This window comes from Strix uralensis, chromosome 4, assembly GCF_047716275.1.
Source record: "Strix uralensis isolate ZFMK-TIS-50842 chromosome 4, bStrUra1, whole genome shotgun sequence".
Classification (NCBI taxonomy): Eukaryota; Metazoa; Chordata; class Aves; order Strigiformes; family Strigidae; genus Strix; species Strix uralensis.
This window is the reverse complement of record NC_133975.1, coordinates 73,607,524-73,633,435: the sequence shown is the minus strand read 5'-3', so window position 1 is coordinate 73,633,435 and position 25,912 is coordinate 73,607,524. Positions and strand designations below refer to the sequence as shown.

The window sequence follows — 25,912 nt, the reverse complement described above, 5'->3', positions numbered from 1 at the left end:
GTTCCTGGGCTCGCCTCCTGCGCCAGCACCCCCATTTCTGCGCCTACTTCAAACGTTTCCCGCGTTGCCGGGAAAGGGGCCGCTCGCCCGGCAAGATCGGCCGCACACGGCTCCCGAGCGAGCGCCAGGCCTCGGCCGCTGCCCGGCTCTCGGCGCCGGCCAGCGCGGCCCCGCTCGCCTCCCGCCGGGGGAGCCGGAGGAGCCACCGGCGCCGGGCCGGCGCGCCAGAGCGGCGGGAGGAGCGCCCACGGGCCGCGGAGAAGACAAGGCCCTGCGGGGACACGCGCGGCTCCGCCCGGCCGCCTCAGGGTACCCGGTACGCCGGGGAGAGGGGGGCGGGAAAGGGCGGCCGGGCTCGCCGGCTAAGTGTCGGGGGGAGCTGTGGGGGCGCCGGGCGGCCCGGGAGCGCCGGTACTCACGGGGTGCAGCGGTCGCTGTACTCGTTGGCGATAGTCTCGATACCGCCGCTCCGCGCAACGCCGATGTAGCAGTTGAGGAAGCCGAGGTCAATGCCAACCACGGACATGGCTGCGCCTGGAGCTTCCCGCCGGCCTGGGACTACAGCGGCGGCGACCGTGTGGGGCTGCTGGGACCCGGCTCCTCGCCCGCCTCTCCCCCACTGCGGAGCACCGGCCACCAACCGGCGGGGACGCTGCTCTGCGCAGGCGCGCTGGGCCGGCCGGCGGGGAACCCGCCAGGCGCCGGCTGCGGCCTCGGCACTTTCCGGAAGGGCTCGGGCCGCGCCGGCTGCTGGCGACGCGCGTTCGAGAAAGATCTGGAAGGGGAGGGAGGGGGCGTTATCTAGAGCGACACCGCGCGCCCCGACGTCAGAGCCGCGGCGGGACACGCCCCCCGCCCCCTTAAAGGAGCCGCAGGGCCCAAGCGGCCGCCCCTCAGCGCGGTGGGGGGAGGGGGGGCCGGCGCCGCGCTCCGCGGGGCCGGGGCCGGGCCCGGCCCGGCCCGGCCCGGCGCTAAACCACCACCTGCCCTCGCCTAACCGCCTTGATAGAAACGTTGGTTGCAACACACCTTAATTTAAGGTGATTATAATCATCTAGTGCAATTACTGCCCGGCGACGATGAGGGCGATAGATACCAGCGGCCTCGGCGGCGGTGGGTCAGGGCTGCGGGGCGGCCGCCCTTCACCCCGGCATGCTGGGCCCGCTGAGGCGAAGAGCGGGCAAAGGCCCCGCGGGAGGTGGAAAAACCTGGAAAGCCCCCAGAGCGCCAAGGCACGGGGTTAGCCCCGTGGGCGACAGCCACCTTGGGCACCGAAAATGAAAGCCAGGCGTTGGTGGCTGGAAGGGAGGTGGGGAGTGTGCTTGGTGCCAGGCACAGGCAGAGACTTGGGACGGTCAAGTCCTGTCTTTTTCTCTCCCATTGCCAACACATACAGAAGACCTGTCCCCAGTTTGTGCCTACATATTCCCAGAAGCACCCTCATCTTTGTCATTTTTCCTTCCTAGAAAAAAGAGGTCTTAAAACCTGAGAACTGCAGTTACCCCATTTTTTTATGGATGTCCTTTTTAAGTATGGAGGACTGAAAACCTACAAAACATACCTACAGGCTGGAACAGCTCTGTAAGTATACATTTGCTTCTAAAAATGACATCTCAATTTCACACAGCAATATGACATCTTCCTGACACAGCATGCGATACTGTGCTGCAGAGTTTTGTTCCACCAGAGAGACTAAAAATAAGCACTAAACTAGATCCGCATCCCTGTCAAGAGTTTTGATTATCTCCCCATTTGTTATTGTTTCACTGGTCTACTTCACAACCAGAAGTTTCCTAATGAAGCTGACAGATGCTATTTCCCTCTAGAACCTCCAGAAGCAAGAGAAGCCACTGTTAAATAAGTTATTTGTAACACAACTACTATTATTAGTACAAGCAATTAACCACCTCATTTTCCTTCCTAGTATTAGGATCAGAAAGGCAAACTGGGTCCAGGCCCACCTCCAGTAGTCAGAGAGACAAATCCCAACTCAGGTTTCTGCTCTGCTTGTTTCAGTTCCTGTTACAAAACCAGTTCTCGGTGAATCAAGGTATTGCAGCATCCCCGCTTGTGCGGCACCACCCGAGGCTAACTCCTGACTGAAAAGAAACCTTGGGCCAAGAGATTATATGCAAATACTCTCGTGTAGCTATACAGCATTACTAAGCCAGGCCCAGAATAAATTGTGCAACCTTGCAGCAGGGGGACAAGCCATCACTGCAGAAATGCCAGCATGTCTCACACCTCAGCAGCATAAATCAGCCCCTACACAGGTCTATGGTTGTTTCTGGCAACTGAGCCAGCTGGTTTCAAGCTGCAGTCAGGAAGTAGGACCTGTGTAGACATTCATGAGAGTGACAAGAAAGTGCTAATGGACTACTTAATTGCTTTGTTGAGAGGAGGACTGTTATGAGTTGGAGATGAGATTGCAAGCAGGATAAGCCAAACTCTTGAAGTATTTCATAAAAGTCTTGTTTACGTGCTTCAGTCTGCGAGTATGAACAAAATTCAGTCAAGCCAGATTAGCCACAAATTTGCCTGAGCATATCCCCCCTGATCATCTGCTGTCACTGTAGCAATCTCGGAATTAGGCTTGTCCGAGGCTCTCCGATTCTTGGCCTGTGGATCACATCTGATTTTTTTAGCAGCTAAAAAAATGCTTGTACTAACTCAAGGAGCTAGGGGTTTTGTGTGAAACTTAATGGTTGTTGAGAAATGTTGGGAACACTGCTAACCTTAATTCGAAACCAAACTTTTAAATAAAGGCCTCCTAAATGCTTTCTTTGGTCCCTAAGTTACCAGTACTCCACAAGGTTTGGCTTCTTTTTCCTTTCCCTATTGTAAATTGTTACCTCAGAAATAAAAATAAGAGTCTCCTCATTTATGTATGCTGTAAGATTTATCCTCAGTACTGAGAAGAATCCTCATCCATTTTAATACATTATTTCTTGAGGAAATTTAAGTGTTCTAAGTCACTAAGTGCTTGGGTCTCTACATTTTTGCACTATGTTTTGGCTTAAAATGCCGCCAGCCAGACTACAGTCTACTCCATGTTTGAAGGATGGGACAGAGAAAAGTGAGTTGCTGTATTTCATAATGCCAATTTAAAAAAAGAAAAACAGCGTAAACTCCTTTGCTGTCTTGATTGTGCTTTAAAATACCATGAAAACACACATGAAAACAGGCTAGAAGCAGCTTTTTACTGTGGTTCATGTAGAAGCTGTAGCAGGCTGGTAAGTACACATACTTACAAAGGGCTCTGCTGCCAGGCTAGGGAAACTGCTGCTACCAAAATATATTCAGGTACAGACCATCATTTAAAATTAAAGATGTGTAACATTTAGTACAAATAAAATGGAAACACTGAGAATTTTAAACAAGAGGCAAGTATTTTCTTGGATTAATTTCTTGAATAAAATGAAAACAGTCAGAAAAACAATTTCTCAAAAGTATTGTTTGTATAACATTTAAACTAAAAATATGCTACGCAAACAATGAGAGTTCTATCATTAACACTGTACAAACAGAATAGATGTTCACTCACTATTTTAATCAGATCCTGAACTCTCTGAAAACATGGAGATTAAAAATGGCCTGAATTTTGTCATAAAGAACTAGGCTCTTCCTGTTCCACAAAGGATGTTGGAGAATATTCCACAGAAGAAAGCATTAAGTCTCTCTCATTCGTATATTTTCATAAAGCAGTCAACAGTTCCTTTCTATTGACGTTCAGTCTCCCCAATCTGCACACAAATAATAAGATAAATCATTACTGCACTGCACTGAGAAACTTAGAAGCCCAGCAAAATTTGTCTTTCTTTAGTAAAGAACACTAAAGAACTTTTTCCTACGTTTCACTTACTGCAAAGGAGTGATCTGTTAACAAATATTATTATTTATCTGATTTAATGCTCTGGTAGCTGGTTCCAATAGCTAAATTTAGAAAGGCTAGGCTCCTTCTGATGCTTGTTTTAAGCTTTACTGGGCAAGTAGAAGGCTGAGGAATTAAATGAGGTCACTGCAGTCCTAAGGGTGCTCTGAATTGTTTCAATGCTGTTAAAACTTCCACAACTCATTTTTTTCCTTCTTTGGTACCACTGAAATCGTTTTATACCAAGTAGATTTCAGTTCGTTAATAATCAATAGAGTCCTCTAAAAAATGTTAAGGTCTTGACTAGCACGATAACGTAAAAACATAGGAAGGCTGAGAAGGAGCGCGGTCCAGTTTTCGTCTAGCCCACCTTGTTTCTGAGCATTAATTTGCTTGACAAATGAAAACAAAGCAAAAAGGAGGATTTGTTAGTTAGAGACCTCAGCACCATGTTCACTAAAACTTGCTTCAGGTGCTTACAGGTGAAGGAAATAAAGCAGTGAATGTTCACATGCACACACATGACCGTTTCAGAGCTGAGGCACTGAGCCCTCCCTTCAGCTTTTTCCAAGTGCACCATGAGTGAAAACCATGCCAACTCCTTTAAGTTTTGGGAATTTCAACAGCGGAGTAGAGGCAGCCCAGAGGAACATTGTATAGCCGTTCTCTGCACAGCAGAGCACGTGGGAAATATTCCTGCCCACTGTGGAACTCGGCATCGTGACGACAGCAAATCTCTCAGATACTCTGAGTAACACCACAGCTCTGACAAAGCGGTTTTTTGCACATGTGCTTGGTGAACTGTCAGACAATTCCTGTCTTGGAACTGCAGTCTCTTCAGGATTGGAGGATTGTGTTAGGAACTGATAATCCAAAATCCCTATCTTTATATGAAATTCTACTGGAAAGAAGACACTAGGTTTTCTTACTTAATGTTGAAGATTTGATTTAAATTAGCTACATCTTAAGTCAAGGTAAGGTTCTAGACTCTCTATAATGGCAGAAGGATAATCTTGCCTACTTTAGGCCTTTGTGATACACTCTGCAGCTAATAAAGTGAAGTTTGAATTTTCTGATGAACACAGTCACAGTTTGTTACATCTTCTCTTAGGAATCAAAGTATGAGATCACTAGAGATTTCCTGAACATAATAAATACAGAAATACATCTTATGATAAATATTCACATAAATCAGTATAAATAAGCATAGTAACACAGCTAAAAAGCCTTTAAAATATTTTGGTTTGAATTGACAGGAATATATGCAAATTAAAGGATATTTGGTAATGGTTATTAATGCTTAGCTGACAGAAATCAACTTTACTGAAAGCAGTAACTGTACTGTGTTCATTATTTCAGAAGGTTATCCCATGTGGCAAATACACTTTTTAACTGAAGAAATAAAAGGTGCTCTATTTAATTCAGGGCTTCCTCTTGGATCAGAATAAGCATCATGATAAGGGGAAATTGATAAAAATCATACCGATGAGCTTGATTTGTACCTGAAGCTTCAAAACTACATTAATGAAACAAGGACACCACATGAAATACACACCCACAACATATATATGTCCTCTCATTCTTTTGTGCTAGTAAACCAACCCATTATCTTATTTCATATGACTATAATTTATGCTTTTAATAATCTGGATACCATTCTCTATCCTAGAGGTGAGCTAATTACCAGAGATACAGGCAATGCTTTGGTAAGGCCTCAAGAAGCACAGTACTTAGGAATAAAGGCAGCATTAACTGTAGGCCTACTGCTGATTAAGCAGATAAAGCAGAATCAGGACACGGTGAAATCATATTTAGTCTGAAAGGAAGAAGTCAGTAGTGCTAATGCCCACTGCAAGCATCAAGGTTTCTGATATTTAGGACAGATTACCAGAGGTATGGAGGCATTGCATAAGAATTTAAGTATCTCCTAGGACTTTTTGAAAGCACCTAAGCAAGTTCTGTGCCAACATTTATTCTGATTTTCTTTTGACTTTCTGAAATACTGAGAGAAAAGTATGAAAACAAAACACAGAGACACTTCTTTGGAACCAACAGCTCCTTTCTATTATCAGATGGCGAAACCTTCTCAGGGATGCAGGGAACAAGGTCCTGATTTTTCAAAAGCATTTTTGTGGTTTTGTTTTTTATTTCATGTTTGAGGATGATCTTCATAGCAATAATTTATATTATGTACTTCAGATGCTACTGAACTACCTAGTAAAATTACCTAATGGCTAGCAACAAGAGCCAACATTAATTGCTAATAATATGCTATCATACCCACCACATGCCGAGAAATAATTCTCAGCTTGTACTGAGCTTTGAAGATTACTGATTCTACCTCACACCTTAAGAACAGCTGTGTGTCTCAAAGATTATTTTTGAACTGCATTAGCTGGGCTAGTAAAGGATATTCTACCTACAAACCTGTCTAACTCCAAATACCTGACTTCTGACTAGAAAAAAGAAAGCAGATCCTGTCTTTCTACCAAAAGCTCTCACCAAACTGTGAACTGAACATACTTTTTTACCAGACTCCCACAATACTAATATTTAATTTTTCTTCTTGTCTTTCTGGAGATGTTTTCATTTATTTTCTGAATAGAGTCTCATCTGCTGTAAGGCTAAACAGTGCTTCAATTAGCACATCAAACTTCAAAAAAGGATTGGAAGCTCCACCGTACCTGCATCATCATGTGTCTTCTGACAGTGTCAAAAGGATAAGACAGCATTCCTGAGCAAGTAGTCACAACTTGAGCAGTGAAAAAGGAAAGAATGAATGAGAGTTTGTTTTGGATTTGGCAATAATCCCTGCAAAATAAAGCAAAAATGGAGGCCTGTACAAATTCTGTAAAATGTATTTCAAATCTAGCAGATATCAAGTGTAATTTTGAACGTTTCTGTTGTGAATCCTACTGTAAAATGACTTGGCTCTTCAGTAATACAGTCTATTGAGCACAAAAAACTGTTAAAGACAAAAGCTTTAACTGACACCCTCATTAGTTCATAATAAATATTTAAAATATCATCATAAAGATTTAAAACATGTGCATTTTTGTTTGTAAAAGCTACCTTAATGGTGTCATAACATCCAAAATAGGAGGCTTGTTATGTAATGACTGTAACTCCAAAGCCCTGGTACAGGCCAGGAAGTTCACCAGTCACCAAGTCCCTGGAACTGTTGCTCAGCAGCACCTAATATTAAAGAAGTGTATGCACATTGTTATGCTCTACAGAAGCCCTTCTCTTTGGTACAAACTACTCTGCATGACTGAAACATTTAACATTATCAGAATTATATGAAAAACATAGTAGATCATTGTTCCTTCTACTTGTGAACGAAGCATAAAGAAGAAATTGAGACACATGGATAGATGAAGACAGTTTATTCAGATAGTGGTATCCAGTCGCTAAAACACTTTCAGAACAAGTAACTGCCATTCCAATTCTGTCCTCATTCAGCAGAATGCTTATGTATTCATTCGATTACCCTCTCTCTGAAAGAAATAATTTTTTCTACGTAATACCATGCCTTCACTTCCTTCCCACACATTCTTACTGAAATTTATTAGAAGTGTTCAACTTTTTCCTATAGTGGAACACTAAACACAAGCTGTGACAAAGTTTAAAAAACCCCACTTTTTGGATCTGTAGATTCTTCATCTGTTTCCACGTTCCACAGGTAACTACACCCAAGCTTTTCGAATTCTCTACAGGTAAAAACACAGAAAGCAATAAACTGATCTTTGAAGTAAGAACTTCAGATACTGAAGGTATCATGAAAATACTAATTCAGCCCAAGTGCAGGGCACAGAAAGTAATAGGTAGAGTCAAGCAGCCAGTTCCCGGGACAACCCAGCACAGCGCAGACAGCAGCTAGGGTTAACTTGTGCCATTGCAGGCAAATCAGGAAAGCAAACAACAATACAGAAAGCAGAGATTTATTTCTATCTGCTGCAAAGCCTTCCAGAAACTGTTTTCGGGAAATTAATTTTATCTATTTGAATGAATGAAACATACATCTAGAGGCATACACTACCCAAAATCTTTGTTGAAAACCTTCAGTTGGTATTTTTGATACAGGACAAGGATGGTCATTAGCTCTTTAAATGACACCCCATAAAAACATAGGTTAGCAAAAAGCAAACTACGTTAGTTTCTAGCATCCAAAGCTGGCAAAATTAAGTTAAACTTCTCCATACAGAATCTAAAAATAATGCAAAACTTTGAGAGGTATGCTATAGCACTATTTCCAAAGATTCCTCTTTCACTCACCTTCATCCTCTCCTTCTCAATAAAGATCTTACATTTCTTAATACTTTCAAGTTTGTAATTGTGCAATGGTAAATTTTTAAGAAATAGAATTCTAATACTGTTGAATATTGGTCTACTTCTAAAATGAAGTAAATATAAACAACCTGAGGCACATTAGATAAAACTGGAACTGCCATTTAAGAGATTTCACTCCCTTTCCCAGTATCAGCAGCTAAACGAGTTCATGCGAAGTCTAACTGTTACACTACACGGATGCTGCTCCCGCTGCTCCGCCAGAAACCAGGTTTGCTAAAACCCATTTCCAGAATGGAAACACAATAATTGCTGCATGCAGTTATGAAAATACAGTACTACAATACTATAATACTGACCTTTGTTGTAGACACCAAATGAAACTTTAAAGCATGAAGAGCAAGATCTAAAACATTGTATTACTTACAAAATAATAAAGAAACATGACAGTCTCTGAATAAGACCTATATTGAGCTATTTCAAAATTTTCACTTGTAAAGATTCCCTGGTTATTCTTACATTTATTAAAAAACATTTATAAGCTATTTTCTTTCTCAACTTCTGAATTAGATGGTGCTCTTATAACCCAGGTAGCATCTATAATCATCCAGACCTCCATAACATTCAGCCTGTGGATCTCCCTGGTATAAGAACTGTACATCAACTCTCCATGATGGGGGAACAGGGAAACAGAAAAATCAATGTACTCACTTTCACTGTGGCCCATACTGTTTACCAAATAAAAAGCTAATCACAGGAGAAAAAGCATTTTGCACAACTTTTTTAGGTGGTGATGTCTGACATAGCTCTGTTGACTTAAATGGCATCACAGGAACATCTTGTGTAGTAAATGCAGAGCAGGTAGATGTACCCAAAATCACTTTTTATTTGCTGGTTCAGTAACAGCAACACAGTAGCTGTAGTAGTATAGAGTCCAGCATAGCTTAACTGCCCTAATATTTTAGATGTACAGAAGGCTCTGCAACCTGTCCTAGCTTATGTTGCCCCATAAACTGTTGCTAGTTGTAGTTGCAAGCAGAAGGGGCATCTGCAATCTGAAGATGCTTGCCTGTGCCAGTAATACCTTCAATACCAAGTGTCTGGCATGTAGTTATAGCCTGTCTCCTTTAACAGAAGTTCCTTTGCACTTTACAATCTAAAGGTTTTACTTATTTTTTTTTTAAAGATAATCCGGCTAAGCAAAAACTAATGTGTGTAACGATACTGTCTTCCCCATTTCCTATCCTGCACGAAACATGGAAGAAAGCACCCAAAGACCCCGATCTTCAACAATGGATATACTACTTTGCTAAATATTATACTTCTAAAGAAATTAATCTCGAGTGCTATTCATGGAATGTTTCTAAAATTTGAGTCACAAGCTTATACACATGTAAGCCATCTGGAAACAGTTCTAGGAGACAGAAAGGAGATTTGAAGAACTGTAAACACTGTGTTATTTACATCATGCATGTTTTACTTTTTCCACAGTAAGAAAAGAAAAAACAGCAACCTTAAACTCTTTACATACAAAATCACTGTAATTGAAGGAGGACTGCTGAAGAATTTGCATGCAATACAAGGACATTAATCAAACTTTAATGACTGACAGCATTCCTCCTGGTCAGCACGACCAGAAGGGCCTGTGGCAAGAAAAGTTTCTGGCACTGCAGTAAAAAACTGTCAACAAGAGGAAACACAGAACATTAGATTTTTGTTTAAATTATCAAAACCTAACCAAAGAAATCCTAAAACAGATAACCTAAGACAGACACAAATAAAGCAGATTTTCCAGCTATGTTTACATTAAACAAATCAGATACGAAGAACTTACTTTCTGTTCTGCTGATATGAATGAATTCTATGTAATTTGTCAAATGTCAATATCAACATTTCACATTCCAAGACCAAGATTTCTTGTTATTAATTCCATGAGTGTAGACCTATGTCTTTCAAGAATCCATCCAACTTAAGGGACTTTTTCCAAGTATACAGAATTGCAAGGTAAGACAGCATAGCCCAAAAGTTTAATTGCTATTTTGAGCTATAACCTACAACTGTTTCTTTTCTGGTGCATTGTACAAACCTAAGTTCTTAAAATACTTTAACTATTCATAAGTTTTCAGTGTGAAGTGTTACTTATCTACAGCAATAATATGCACTTTACTATCTTTACGTTTTTTCTGACACATACTAATGATTATCAAGAAAATAATGTGAAAAAAAATTAAAATGAGAGACTTCTGCTTGAGCAACACAACCTAAGGACTTCACACATTAGAATAAAAGCAACTAATTTCACATGAGTGAAATTAGGAACACAAAGGTTTCTGAGACTAGAGTGCAGGTTAATGCAATCTTAACTGTGACAACATAGTAAGTGGGTTTTTTGACAACGCCCAGAATCATGGGTGTCTGAGTCCAAGATTTTTAATTACCATCTTAATACTTGTGTCAGTTAACTCCAAAATAATTACGTCCTGAACAAAACTGTGAAAATTGACTGCAGTTATAAGCAGTTACTTACATGCACCTCACAAAGTTATTAATCACTGAAGATCAAAACCCAGATTTCATTACCTTTAACAATAAACTACACAGTAAGCCATGCTCACTGTTCCTCTTTTATAAAATGTACTCATTACAAAATCTTAGCAATATACCACCACTAATTACCAACCATGCTGAGAGAAAGAACTGCACGGCTCTTGATCCGATCTAGTTTGTTTATTAAACAGAACTAATATGCAAGAGCTTATTTACCTGTTATCCACTCTGGACATGAAAATCTGTTTGTATTTGTCCTTAAATAAAAGTTTAGAGCCTGTGTTGGGAAATACTGAATAACATTTGCCAAACTGCCATGCCAAAAGCTGAAAAATCCTACAGAAAAAGAAATGGATCTTTAAAATACCATTTACAAAGTTTATACTACACCAGGTATATTGTATAATATTCCTTCTGTTGTTTCTACTCTGGTATGAGCTGTAACAACGGCCAAAAATGTTCCTTTTCAGGTCCTTTATTTTTCAGGCTTTTGGTATTGGAAATCTGGGTTTATTCTGATACTTACCAACAGATGTATGCATTTGGTGTTAGCAGAAAATCTGAAACTGCAAGTGAAACATCAATAATGCTGAGAAATAGGTAAGATTTTCAACTGCTTTACCTCATACATTTCTAAGATTAAGGATACCTATGTAAACTGCAGTCTGGAAACTGCAATATTTCACAGAACTATGCAGAAATTGTTCCCCTGAAGCAGCCTGCCTATGCATTTTCGCTTCTATAGGGGGTGCTCACACTCCATATTAAAACAATGACAAACGGTTTATACAGGTATCAGAAACTTGGTAGTTCTTTTGTAATTATATTCTTCTTCTAAATTAAAGAAAGGATCCCTTTGGACACTAAAATAAATGTATAAAAAGCTAAGTGAGCTGAAGAGCAGCAGATCTTCTGTGGATTATGAGAAAAAAACCTGTGTGAGGATATTCAAGGACATTGGACTGGCTGGCCATGTTAGGCTTTGGTAAGCAGCGACAACAAAGGAATCTCTGTAATGTGTAGCCATGCTCTTCATTCAGACTTCTTAATTTTCTTGTGTTACTGTAAATGAAGGCAAAAACTCCTTAAAGACAAAGAAAACTCAAAGCTGGCTTTTCATTTCTTATTTTGATCATGCTTTCCTATACATTAACAGGAGGATGCCAAATGAACACTTTTGTAAAACTATCACAAGGAAAACGTTAAGGGTATTTTACACTGTCCAGAAATACCAACTAGCATGACTTTGCTACTACCAAAAAAATAAAAAAAATTCTGTGGGGATGTAGCCAGCAGCAACCCCCTGCTCACCACCTGTATCCATACTCCTTTGAATGCCTGCGGCCCACAACAGATGCCCCACTGCCGTTGAGCATTTCTAAAAGCTTTTGTTTTTACAAGGTTTGGGAGAGAGAGGGCAGGGTGTGGGGACAGGGGATGGCTCAGGGTCCCTACCTTGCTCCCTGGGGATGTGCACGAAGCAGTCCACCATGCCCTTGTGCGTCCCGGCTGCCAGGATCTGCTTGGACAAGGCCTGCACCTGCAGAAACAGCTTCACCTGCTTGACAGGCACCACCACCATCTTGGAGATGGCGGCTGCCATGTTGCTGGCCAGCACATCCTTCCTGAAGGAGATGGGGTCGAAGAGGCCCTTGCCCTGTGGGGCCGCCATGGCGCATGGCACCGCCCCAGCCACCCCCCGCTGTTTCCTCCTCTTCCTGAAAAGCAGATGGCTGGTGGGCCCCCTAAGTGGCTTCTGTTTCCTCAAAAATTAAAAGTTGATGGTCTCAGGGTACCCCAGAGCTGAGACGCAAGGGGCAGCTGGGCCCAGAAACCACGCCCTTTGCTTCTGCTCCATGGGTCTGTGCCAGGGAGGGCCACCCTCCCGGCACCACAGGCCACAAGCTTTCCAGAGACCTCAGGAACTTTCCAGAAGCCCCTGTCAGTTGTGGGAAATGGCCCCTCTCCCCCGCCAGGAACTAGAGAATAAAAATCCAGGTAACAAAGGGTAGTTTTTGATCATATTGAATTATGGGTTAATAAACATTATATATGACAAGTAAATTAATTTCAGTCATGTTATTTATACCCATTCTATTGCAGGTCAGAAGTACCAATTCCTTCTAGATTACTGGTAGCTTTTTTTTTTTTTTTTAATTGCTTTACCTCCCTTACATCTCCTGACTTAATGACTAATGAAGGCATGAAACACCGTATTTATTCAGTCGGTTTAATTGCTGGAAGTTTTTAAATGCTAACTTTTGTTTCTTGCATTCCTTGACATTAGTAATTTTAAACCTGCTGCTTCATTCATTTGTTGTACACCACATTGCTTTGCTCACAGTTTTTATAAGTAATAAAGGCAAAAGAAATGAGCCTTAATACAACCATTTTAACTCCTTTTGTAGCTTCTCCGTATCTATTCCTTTTAACGTTATTTCCATACACCGATTGACAGCTATAATCTTTCTGAAAATTACAAAGCCACAAGATTTGTATCAAAGATAGCTGATAAAAATCTGTTCTGTAGGAAATGAAATACTATCATCCTTTGGGGCTCTTTTTAAACATACTCTTGAAAATCTGCAAAATACAGTTTCTGGTCAGTTGACTAACGAAGTAATCCATAAAAATCTCCTTAAGTGTAGTATCAACACAATTAATGCAAATATTGCAGCGTTTTGTTGCTTCTGAACTACACTGCTTTGAGTATAAAAATTGTACCATACCTGGATGCCCTTCATTCTGTTTCAGGTACAGTTTCTTATGAAGGAGCAAGCCAATCCAAATAGCTGATTGGTAGTGAAGAAGTCCCACCCTCCTTCAGCTGTTCTTTTCTCCACACACATCTACATACTCACAGTTTCTTCTGCATTGACTCAGTTGTGCGTTTGGCCCAGCTGAGACAACTGGGTTTAACCCACTACACTGGCAGCAGAGTAACCTAGGTCTGACTAAACACAAGGATCTAGACAAAAGTTAGCTGTCCTCTTCTCAAAGCATTCGAGTATTTTCTTTTTTAGCATTCAAATCATACAGCCCAGCCTTTAAAAGACTGAAACAAGAGACAAACATCAGCAAAATTACCCTTTTCCATACAGATACAGACTTATGTGCACACACACACAGGTTCTGTAAACGTGCTAATGGCAGTGCAACAAAGACTGCCTGCTTCTCTATGTTCCTTCTTCCATCTACAACGAAATCTAATATTCAAACCCCATGTATTTTAAACTTTTAAAAGGTGCTGTTCAGATGTCATCCATGCTATTGCATATTTTTATTTTTCAAACAGTAAATCTCACATCACTTGATGTACAGATGGGGAACAAATCTAAAGCACTATTGATATAACTCAGTTTTGTATGTCTCAAACTGAAATACCACCTATTTCTCATCTAGGACCCATAAATTCTGAAGAAGGCTGATTAACAAAATCTTCAATCATATGCTTAAGCTTCAGGCCTAAGACCTCTACTGCTTAGAATTAAAGCAATTGTTGAGTGTTTCAGGACAAGCTGTGACTCACTCTGTGAGAGTGGGCAGTTATAAGCATTTGATTGACTACTTCAGAACTACTCTAAACAGTGTAATATACTAGTGGAAACAAGATCTAAAAATTTGATCATGAGAGCCTATGGAACTGAATTTACTTTCATGAATACTAAACTTTTTGATCCTGTTGTTTAAAATGTAACTTTAGTCATGCATTTTATGAAAAGCACTCATGAAAAGCAAGTAGAAACAGCAGAAAAAAGAAAAAATGCATTGTTGACATGAAACATGATGAAATGCTATGCAGATGACCAGATCTAAATATGCTGGCTGGGGTAAAAAGACCCCAAGAAATCTTGCATTTTAAACTAAAAAAAAAGCTTTAGGAGCAGCTGGCCTGTAGATTACAAACATTTTAACAATTTGTAGGAAAGATGAATGTTGCAGAAAAATTCTGATTTTGCAAACATCTTGCCTTCTCTTGCCTTATACAGATGTAACCTAACAACTATCCAGCTGTAAATTGTGGAAGATTTAGCTAAACAAGTATTGTTTAAATAAACAAAAGAGAAAGTATTTTAAGTAAAAAAATAGAATAACACTTTACTGGTCTTTGACAAATATACATTTTTTTATTATGAAACTATGAATATAAAATAAGCCGAGTCCATGCATAGGTCTTAAAACCAGCATCCCCCTGCCCTGTGTCTTCTTTTGTGCCTTCAAAATTGTGTTTTAACAAGTAAGTATTATTTATAATTAAAACTCATGAAGTCAAGTAAAACATTAACCACACTATAGTCCTCGAGTGTGCAGGAGACCATACTGGCAAAAATGATAAGTCGTTAGTTTTTTGTGGCTAAGTGCCATGAATTGACTAAAAGATTTCTTTCTGCTTTGATTAAGACAGTGTTACTGAAAGCATTAAGTATTTTTCATGCCCATAGAGGCACAAAATTTTAATTAATTATAAAATCTTTTTTTTTTTCCTTCCATCACCAATTGCCAGATATTCAGAGAGTACTTTGAGGCTATCAGCTTATCATTTTACATTGCATATGATACACTGAACAGCAGTGAATGTACAAATTATGTGATGTCATATAATAAAGTTATGATCAGGATAAATAATTCAACAGTATACAAAAATAAGAACTTTGGTTCTCTGAAATCTTTTTAAGTATTCAATTGATGAGATTGTAAGAATCATCACTGAAGTTTTACCTGTGTCATACCACAAGGTAGATTTTTTTTTTTAAAGAGCATTTCAAAGATATGCGATGGGTGGGCACCACAGTAGAGTTAATTTCTCTTTGTATTGGAGTACTTTAAAGAGATGACAACACCCTGCAGGACGGCCGAATGCTCAGGAAGCTCATCTATGTAGCTAAACCGAAGGACAGTTTAAAGGCCAGTTCAACAGCAGCTTCTGTGACTGAGTCATGAAAACAGACATAACACTCCTGAGGTTTTGGATGTAGAATGAGTCTCCTAGAAAAAAAAAAAAAAGAAAGAAAAAACCAAGAAAATGATCATAGGTGTTAGCTGTTTCTCCTCAACTGTTTGATATATTCTGGTTGTACTCAGAGGTTTCAGTAAGATGTTAAAAATAACTGCTGTGTAAGACAGCTAGCAAATTTCTGTAGCTCTCTTGCATTATCTTACTTCTTTCAATACATTAGATTTTTAAATCAAGTTATTCTCTCTCAAGATTGTGTATGGAAAAAAATTCTTCAGGTTTTTTGGATCTATTTGTATGGTACTGGTGTGTTTGCAGTAATCCAAGTTTCCATGCTACAAGCTGCAGTCAAGCTGCTTGGTAGCAAGCCCAGTATTCACATATTTACTAATTTTTAAACTTTATCCATCTGGGTAGGTACATTCACACATGTCAATCTAATAAGCAATTTTAGGGAAAGAGCTAAAATAGAAAAGCTGTTAATACCTGTGCATAACTGTGTGTAGCATTATAGCATAGCATATAGCTATGCAAATACTAATAGACTGCCCTGAATGAACACATTGTTTGATAATGCAGAGAGTGAAAAATTATTTTTTAAAAGATATCAACAGCAGTGTAAACTTTTTTAAATGTTTATTTTAAAGATTTTAATTTTTCCAACCCTGAGGATAGCACACAAACTGCATTTACGTACAGTCAAGGTGGGAAACAATTGTTTTTCTTTTTTCTCTTTAAACATCTGACTTGAAGGCAAACAGGTAGAACAAAAGCTCTGTTAAAAATTTTCTATATTATTATTCCCAGACAATATAATTACCTGTGGATGACGTTTCCTCTCATTGTATCAGAAAAAAGTTCTTATGCCATATTCTGAAATGTGTTTTGCTGTTTTCTGACTTTCCTATTTGCGCAATAGTTGAACTAGTAGATAATTTAATGAATTAATCAAGCATAATAATTTAATTTCCTTTCACCCCCTACCCATACTGAATTTGTTTTTCATATGGTGAAAGCATAGCTTCCATTTAACTGGGCATTTGCATTTTTCTTTCTGTTTATTTAGTAGGAGTACCAAATACAGAAGATGAATGTAGAAAAGAAGGAAACATCCTCTTGACTGACTACTCCTAATATGACTGACTGCTTACTGCAGCTTCAATTCAGACAGCACAAAATACAGATGGAGGAAAGAATAACATATGAGAAGTAGTGGCTACAGGGCTTACTGGCCTGAACTTAAACAATCACAAGATCTGATACGTTCTGAATTGTGAAGAAATGATACATACTACTTTCTTGTTACACCTAATTTTAATTACTTCAAAAATGTATTTTTTTAATATTTAATGCCTAGGGCAGTGTGCTGTTCTGTCATGCAAATAAGGCTTAGCTATGTAGCAATAACGGTATGTATCAAATGAAATTATGTATCAAATAAAACTAAGTTTAAATAACAACACAAATCACAATCCATTTACGATGATAATAGCAGAACTTCAGAAGCAAACTGAGGAAAGAAACCTCCCTTTCTGAAATATCTCAAATAGACTGGTAGGTTGATTTGATCTTCCTGATGAAAAAAAACCCAATCAACCAACAACTACAATTGTTCACCTTACTTCTTTGTATCACTGAGTCAGCATTATGCATGGTGGCAAGACAGGTGGGATTTACTTGCAAACCAGGGAATGGAGAGGTGAGAAGGAGTGTGAGGAGCACAAAGAAGGAGCAGGGTATTAAGAGTATGACTACAGCACTTCAGCACGCCTGCACAGCACGGTGCAGCGCTGCCAGGGGTGTCAGGTCTGTGGTGTTAAGGTGCTGGCACGCTGCTCACCTGAGCGAACGTGCCTGTGTTTTACTGCAGGCGGAAGGAACGTCACACCAATGCAACTTCCCAGATCCCAAACCACAGCTACCTCAGTGAGTCAGCTCAAGTATTTCTGCGATGTGCTACAGTTAAATTTATTCTGAAAGAATACAGTGGCAAAAGGGAAAACTTGAATGCATGCATCTTTAAACTCACCCCACAACCCAGTAATTCATTGTTGGTGGTGGTTTCTTCTGATCAGTCCAGTTATCAGGAGAGCACTCGAACAAAACTCCATGCTCTCTCACCAGATCAAGGTCCTCAGCTGCCTTACTGAATTCTGAAATCCCACCACATGCTTTTTTCTTTTTCTGTAAAACAGTTGGTGAAACATTAGTATAGAATGAAATATTTTTACATAAACACTACCAAATATAACTATGTGATTTCTTCAGGAAACTCCAATGAATGATATTACTATCAAAAAGCCAGACTTAGAAGTAACTTGCTTACATGATTCTTTTCTCCATAGTTTTGTTACTTTGACATCAACAGGCTTTTCCATTGTTACACAACTTACAGGTAGACACATGCTCCTTTTTGCCCTTTTTTTCTTCTAGTTGAACAGTATTTCTCTAATAAGACATCTGAGATAATACACCTTCTTTAAAAAGGTGTGTTACAACAGCTAAAGCCCTCATCTATCTTTCTCTGTGCCTCCCTAATTAAGAACTGTGATAGTAAAAGTCTATTGAATAAACTCGGCCAGATACGTGTTTGTTTTTGTAAATAAACAGTTGAAGGACTTTGCTCAGAGCTTTTGTTGCTCTTACTCAGTGTGAGTGCATAAGATATACAGAAAACAGAGACATTTTCCTGTTTTGTTGAGTTTTTAGGGCTATGTTTTGCACAGAGCTTTACTTGTATAAACCTTACAAAAGTTGCTGTTCCTAACTGAACCTGCAGTTGTTCCTACCTGCTTGGTGAGGGTCAAACTGTGTGCACAAAACCTACTGTTCTGTCTTTGCTCTGTCTTGGTGCTCAACAGTCCTGTGAGTCCATGGTATCTTTCACCAGAAATGCAAGGGGAAAAAGACCAGAATGGACATGGAGATAAACACACGGGAGGAATTTTGAAAGGGTTTGTCACTAGTTTAACTCTTCTTCCACTGAAGTCAAAGAAAGTTTTTTACTCTTTTGTAAATGTCTACGTACTAATGAAAAAACAAGATTTAAATATTTTTTTAATTTTTGAAGCATGAGAAGTAAGATGAGATTATGGAAACAGGAGTGGAAATCCCTTTGAAACAAATCTGTCTGAAGAGAGTTGCTAAGCCAGGGCATTTCTGGATCTGCCAATGAAAATTCTGTTCCAGTCAGGAAAGAAAAGGTTTCCTGAAAAAATAAAAAATCCCGAGGAACTTCTGTCTGCTATATGCAGAAGCAGAAACCACATCTTTCAGTCTGCCTACAATATTGAAGGTGTGGGGGCTGAAGATCTAGAAGAGAAAAGATGGTCAAAACATCTCAACTATCTTAATTTCTAAAAAATTGTGGAAGAAAAAGTGAAATGCACCTCAGCATTTGAGAAACAAAAAGGCTAATATTTGCTTGAGAAAATGTCTTTTAAATTTCCCTAAATGTGCTTTGGATTAAATTCATAAAGCATATTCTAAATTACTCCTAGTTCACAGAGTAGAAGAAATTTCACAATAGATGACTTAACCCTTCCTGTATCTTTCCTTAGTATGTAAAATTGTTTCAAACCCTCTTCTTGCTAATACTGCTACTAAAAAACACTTAACACTACTCAGGTTTAATAATCTTCCCCACCAAAAAAATGGGGTCATTATTAAGCAGTTTCCAAGCTGACATCTGTTTATATTTTAGCACATCTTACACTATGCTATTCACACTGAAAATACTCAAGAAAAGTTATGTATTAAGCCCTAGGGGATATTTGATAGAACTATGAGAGTCTGAGTTATATAGTGAATTTTCAGTTCTCAAAGTGAGACAAAATTAATTATTGAACAGTGTACAATAATTTTGCATTATTGGTGCAATTCTCTGAATCCTAAACTACAGTATTTAGCTGATGTCAAAGAATAAGCAGTATAACAGTACATTTCTCTATTTGACTTTTTTGCTGTGCACTATGAACAAGGAAAACTTCTATTATTTTACATTTTCCTCATGCCATAATGCAACCTGCCAATTCCAGCATTAATTGTTGGAGCCAACATGCAAAAACTACCCCAAATTTCTCTAAAAGAGAAACTTTGTTCTGCAGCATATGTTCGTCAATTATTTCTGATAATCAGAGCAGAGTGAACCCAGCTGCTGCCTACTGCACTCACATCTGAAGAAGCCAGAAAAGCACGTGAAGTAGCTGTAGCCAAAACAGAAGTTTTGACTTTCAAGTGTGAGTTTTTCACTTTTTATGAGCTACACCTAATGGTTGAATGGTTTATTCTTTTTTTTGGTTTGAACTGTAAACTGTCTATTTAACAGTTGTAACCAAAGGCAATTTGATAAGAAATATTTGTGTGTTCTCTCTGCTTGCTTTTGGGTTTCTACATCTCCCAACAGAAGCACCCAAAATACATGACTCATCGCCAAAGTCCTACTCAGCCAAACCCCAGTGTCATATGAAGTTGACAGAACAATCCAACAAATTAACTTGTTTTAAAATTCCTAGATGATTTACAAGGCACATCGGTCTAACCAGAAATGACTTCTTCAGTAACTTCAAGAAAACATTAAGGAAAACTATACTGCTGTTTGCAAACTGTGTTCATTCAATTTGTGCTATTATTTCCCATTTCTCATTTAATTCACTTGGATTGTCACTATAGGATCTAAAAAATGCAACTAACAGACAGTATTCCGCTTGGGTTTATAGTTAATTATTTATCTTTTCCAAAAGGACTAAACAGGTCACAAAATTAGCAGAGATGAAATGTCACCCTAATTTGGTTCATGTCAATAAAAATCAACTGTGCAAACCAGACTTTTAGCAAAATTAAGTGTGCATTGAACACAAAATGTCTGATCTGAACGGAGTATCTCACAAATTGATTCTTACACCTACTGTTTAGATTTCTGTGTTACTACTACCATCTTACTCCAGATGGATCCTTTGGAGTAAACAGAAATTTTTAGATGGCAGTACAGTTGCTGACATTAGATCCATCCATTTTTAAAGTCTAATCTAAATACCAAGTACCCACATAAAGCTCTGGCAGCTGAAGCCTAGAGCAAAGCCTGAATTGTTATCTTTGTAAAGGAAAAAAGCCTCACCTATTCTGGCATCCCACCTAATCTAAAATCCAAGAGATCTGGCAGCATAATTAAGGGAAATTGGTTGTTATAGCCAGTCTTCTTTTAGACCATGTGAAAAACAATTACAGACATTAGTGGATGGTAAATGTATAAGCAATCTTGTGTAGCACAGAGACCAAAAAAACTAAGGATGAACAACCCCCTCGCTGTCAGAGGCTCTCTTCATGTCATGGTTCAGACACACTGATGGCACAGTGAGGGGAGACGGCACTGTCACTGCTCATGTGAGAAGTTTTCTGTAAAAAAAGAGGGCCTGAATTTCTTTTTGCTGACAATCTGAAATCCCCTCCGCCCAGCATTAAAATGGCTAAACCCCCCCTCTTCTGCTAATTACGGTTCTTGAACTCAGCGTGTGAAACTTTTTGCTAAGTTACGAACAAGAGTTTTAATATAAAACAGAGTAAGAAAACACTATACTGGAGACATAGAGTATTTATTTTGAGGGCATTGTTGGTGAGAAAGAGAGCCATAATTGCATGCATACTTAGTTGGATGGTCAGAGAAAGAACCTGTCCATAACAGTAAAAATATCAGGAGCCTTAAAAACAACACACACATGCAAATGCAGCTGCTACTGAACTATTTAAATAATAGAATAGAAATAGAAAATAAATAGAAAAACAGAAAACAAAGCTTCCATACTTCTTTCCTCATGGACTGTTGAAAAACGGAACGAATTGAAAGACAGCAACGATAGAAATTCTCAATTAGCTGAGGGTGGATGGAGCCACCGAGCCGTGCTACTTCTTTGTGAGTTGGAGTAATAAAAATTCCTTGCATCGTTTCCAAACATAGGTAGTGGAAGAGGGTATTCTCAGGACCAGATGTCAACCTTAAAAAATAAGGGAATTCATTTACTATTAAAGAAATTTTGAAAGACATTTCAGTTAAACAACATATACTTTTGTTTCTTAAGACAGAATTATTTTTTTGGTAACTACAATAGAGTACAAACATGGATACAGCCATTCAAAAGGTACCTATTTCTATACCAAGGAAATCCTGCTAATTTGGGCTATTAATACTCAATTAAAAACCAAAACCAAACCAAACCACAAAAAACTATGGTACTAGTTTGGTATCGCACTTGTGTTCTCAAAAATTCTCACCAAAGAATAAAAAGAGGAGAGGAAAAATAAAAACTTGGGGAGGAGTTGGGGGGGGGGGGGGGAGGAAAGCTTTCTTTAGAGCTCAAAGGAAACAGCAGAGCAGACTGTGCTGTCACAAGCAGCAAGTGGGAACTGAGAAGATCACAGCTTCTTTGCCCTTTGTACACCTACCTAGGCATACCAGGGAGGCACAAGGTATATGTGTGGTCCAAAAACTCTTTTATTTGAACTTCCAAGGTCACCTGTATGTGCATATATTCTACTGACATATTCTTGAGAAACAGTCATCTTTTCTAATTAAGATCTCCATTTAAGAGCTTTACTTTTGAGAATCCTCACATAGCAAAGTTTTGGTTAGAATAGAATAATGCAGAACTACTGTGATCTATGCGTATTCAAAAAATGACCCAAGTATGGCCTTAAAAATTAAATACTTCAGAAAAAAGAATTTCTTACTTGATAGCATTAAGAAGTTCTGTATCTTTCTCTGAAAGGTTCTTTTTGAGGTTTCCTAAATGAAATGGATTTGGTAGGGTATGTTTTTTTCTAGTGGCCTGAAAAATAAACAGATATATGAACTAACATAGAAAACACAGCTAGCAATACAGGCAGAATCAAACCAACAAATCACCTACTTAGAAGAAAATAACATAGCCTTTTTTAAAAGGCCCAAACAGTTGCATCAACTTATATAAATGTATTTTATAGCCTATTTTAGAATAAAATGAGTTAGAAGCAGTTGTACAGCTGTACAGCAATTTGTTTCAATAACTTATGTTTACACCATTATTAATTTGGGGATATTCTCCAATTATTTCTGCTGATTCCAATGCAGCTGTGCCCACTTTAGTGATGAGAAAAAACCAAATATTTACAAGCAATGATAGAATAAAAATCGTGATGGCTCTGAGGCTGACCTAGAGCCTCCCAAAGCAACAGAAGTATTTTCTACTGAATTCAGGGGTTCTTAGATTTATTCTTTTATACTATGCTTTTAAAAAAAGTTATTTGAGTGAGTTTTTCAAAGAATTGCCACCTCTCCCAAGCCCACTAGAACCTTATCAGTTCTTGTTGTCTTTGTGCTCAGACCTGATCCACTACAGATTGTGGATTACTGCTTTCATCTTCTGCAGGACCTTCGTCACCGTGGTCGGCTCCTCCACTGCTTCTTGTAGGGCTCGGCTTACGTGTCATTATGGAAGAGTCACCGAACAGGGCCCTTTTGCTTGCTGGAGTGGTTACTGATTTGGAAGTATTTTGTAGCTTGCTTAGGATGGGTGAGGTGGTCAAGCTCTCCAGTTTGTCACGTGTTGCAGGAAGGAACCAGTCAGCACAAGATAAAGGTGGAATGGAAGGAGAATCTAGCCTTTCCTCTATGCTGGCATCTATTCCTTCCAGTTGAAGTATAGTGGCTTTCACCTGATCGACATATATACAGTCTGGTCCCGGATTCCCAATAGCTTTTGATGCACAGCCTCCTGCCTCTAGCAGGACACACAGCATAAAGTGTCTCTGTAAACATGGAGGTAGCAACATTAGCCTCTGGTTTAATATACAGTATGCGCTGTATTATAGATACATCTCATCTGATACTCAGGCAAGATACAGCACTATATTCAACACTTCTTCCTCATCCCTGGATGAGTTACTTATTTTTTTCTAATCAAATCATGCCCAAGGAGATCTTTCTGTTATCATGTTATTTAAGTTAATCATGAAAATGTAAAAGCTATCATTTAGAAATTCATTAGTTGTTTGCTTTAAAAAAAAATCCACATTTAAAAAAAACAAACACATTTCTGAAATGAATTGTCTGAAAATATGAGATTGTGAGAGCAAAAACATTTTCAACTGAAGTGAAAAAGCATAAAAATAACGAGAATTTATACTTAAACTTGCAGGCTTACCAATGTATAATAAATGCTACTCTCTGAGAAAGTCTATCCCATGAAACAGCTATAATACGAATATTTTGTAAAATTACTAAAATGCATGGAAAGTGTTGATCTTGCTGAACAATAGACAACACACAACAGCAAAACAGCATCAGAGAACGGGCATACTACGGATATTAACTTACCAAGCCAACTATCAGTAAAAAGTATCTTGCTTCAGGTTCCCTGTATCCTGTAAAACTTGAAGCTTCACATGGCTGGATATGATGATGTGGAAATACTTCCCGCCATATCACTAACTGACCAATCTTCTGCTCTGCTGCCAAGGGTAACAGACAATAGTGCCGACAATATAAACCTATATCAATAAGATCTTCCTTTGGCAAGTGATTACCAATCAAGTAACCCTTAATTAAACACAGAAAAGGAAGTTCATTCAGTAAGAAATACACCACCACCACTTATCACTTAAGAGTACTTTTCATATAGAAATATCCATGCGCCACATGCACTGAGATTGTAAGCTTTCTGTCCAGAAATTGTCTTTTAGGTATACAGTTGCACAACAGATAACACTGAGCTTTTGCACCACATCTGAAGAATTAAAATACTGAAATATAAACAAATAAAACATCAGCGTACATGCAAGTTATCAAAGACGAGCTGGGGAAAGCATGACTTTAACAGCTTGCAAAACAGCTACAGAGTTAAGGTGCTTTAATTCTCAATTAATTCTCTCTCCAAAAAACCTGAGCTTCCACTCCAATTCATAAAATGTCCAAAGAAGATACATAGTACAACAGTGTTTCTAGCATTAAGGGCATTACAGTTAAAGCACTGTCATGACAGATACTGCGCAGTTCCATTTGTGCTAATAAAGCACGAAGAACAATTGCATGATAAAATCCTTGAAATGTAAGTTTCCTTAAAGCAAAGGCTGTTATCTTCCTCTTTATACTGCTGAAGACAGTGTCTATACCATTTAATAAAGACAAATAAATTTACAAATGAGGCCAAAGTGAAAAAAGCTGTCAATCCAATTTCTTATCTTTGATTTAAAGACAGATTAAAGATAGGTCACCTGTTATCTTTAATAAAGAATGGCAATGAACAAAAAAATTCCCATTAGAATATCATACAGTCTCATTTGATTTGACTCTCATAACTTTCTTATTACCCCATCTCTCTCTAATCCTTGGATCATATGCCACAAAATTCCCATAAGACAGTTTCAAACAAGTATTTTGTTCTTACTGATCATATAGTACACATCACTTCCTAATATCAATTTTTCCTGTTGTGATGTTTGAGTTATAGGTCTGTTACTAGAAATACATGTTCAAAGCAATTATATGGGTTTTTTCATATTTGTGAGGTTCTAAAAAAGTCACTCTGTGACTGAGTTAGATTTCCAGATGCATTTTCTTAATCTTTAGGCCTTAATCACTAATACTACCTTGTAGAAGAGGCAAGAGCCCATAATCATATATAATCTTCTCATGTCATAATAATCTTCAGACTGTGGAAAAAAAAAAAAAAAGTGGTATAATCTATAATTCAGAATTTTTATTTTATTTACCAAATGCAAGTCAACTAATTCAAGTGAATTGTAATCAAGATCTTATTTAATACTTTCATTTTTGACCACTTCTTATTATCAGTATGGCAGTTAATACTGAACAGTTAAGTGAAATACAAAGTTTTTAGCCTCCGTTACTGATTTCCATGTCACTACAATTTTCTCTAACAATTTCCAGCTCAAATTAACAGATTTCCTGTTCAGTTCTTATCTGTCCATAAACTATTTTTGTTCGGATATGCTAATTCTCAGAGCTCTTAACAGCAAAGTAACTGAAGCGTAACTATTGACACCAAAGGCCCTCCTAGAGTAAAACTTCCAAGTCAAAGCATTTTTTTCCAGTATTTGACATTTTACTCAAGGTATATGCATTCGCTGATCTTTTAATCTAGATACCCAGTGCTCTCAGATTTGTACCACTATCTTTAGGTAGATATAGTGTATTTTAAATGAAGTGGGTGCAATCAATTTCTGTGCAATAAACTGTAACTTATAAACATTGCTTTCTGTAA

General features: G+C 38.6%; 3 protein-coding genes across 5 annotated transcripts in view; all 3 read right to left on the bottom strand.

Annotated features, from left to right (window-relative positions):
- Positions 1-748, bottom strand: part of HSPA4L (heat shock protein family A (Hsp70) member 4 like) — a 29,731-nt gene extending 28,983 nt beyond the window's left edge. The window contains exon 1 of one of the 3 annotated variants that reach the window (XM_074867270.1): positions 420-748. In XM_074867270.1, coding sequence (XP_074723371.1) covers positions 420-526 — 107 coding nt within the window. In that variant the 5' untranslated portion in view covers positions 527-748. The remainder of the gene's footprint in view (positions 1-419) is intronic. The other 2 variants (XM_074867271.1, XM_074867272.1) reach the window with 2 other exon arrangements.
- Positions 749-3,552: 2,804 nt separating this feature from the next.
- SLC25A31 (solute carrier family 25 member 31) lies at positions 3,553-12,377 on the bottom strand. The gene is given in 11 exon segments (XM_074864951.1): positions 3,553-3,623; positions 3,626-3,743; positions 6,556-6,654; positions 6,656-6,682; positions 6,944-7,031; positions 7,033-7,066; positions 8,337-8,396; positions 8,399-8,457; positions 10,919-10,970; positions 10,973-11,041; positions 12,161-12,377. Coding segments are annotated over 11 exon segments (894 nt in total).
- A 2,433-nt stretch (positions 12,378-14,810) lies between these two features.
- Positions 14,811-25,912, bottom strand: part of INTU (inturned planar cell polarity protein) — a 49,490-nt gene continuing 38,388 nt past the window's right edge. Inside the window, exons 10-16 of the mRNA XM_074865166.1 lie at positions 25,278-25,340; positions 24,007-24,228; positions 23,016-23,438; positions 22,383-22,480; positions 21,460-21,649; positions 17,689-17,843; positions 14,811-15,691 (exon numbers count right to left, since the gene is read on the bottom strand). Of these exons, the coding sequence (XP_074721267.1) occupies positions 15,580-15,691; positions 17,689-17,843; positions 21,460-21,649; positions 22,383-22,480; positions 23,016-23,438; positions 24,007-24,228; positions 25,278-25,340 (1,263 nt within the window). The 3' untranslated portion in view covers positions 14,811-15,579. The remainder of the gene's footprint in view (positions 15,692-17,688; positions 17,844-21,459; positions 21,650-22,382; positions 22,481-23,015; positions 23,439-24,006; positions 24,229-25,277; positions 25,341-25,912) is intronic.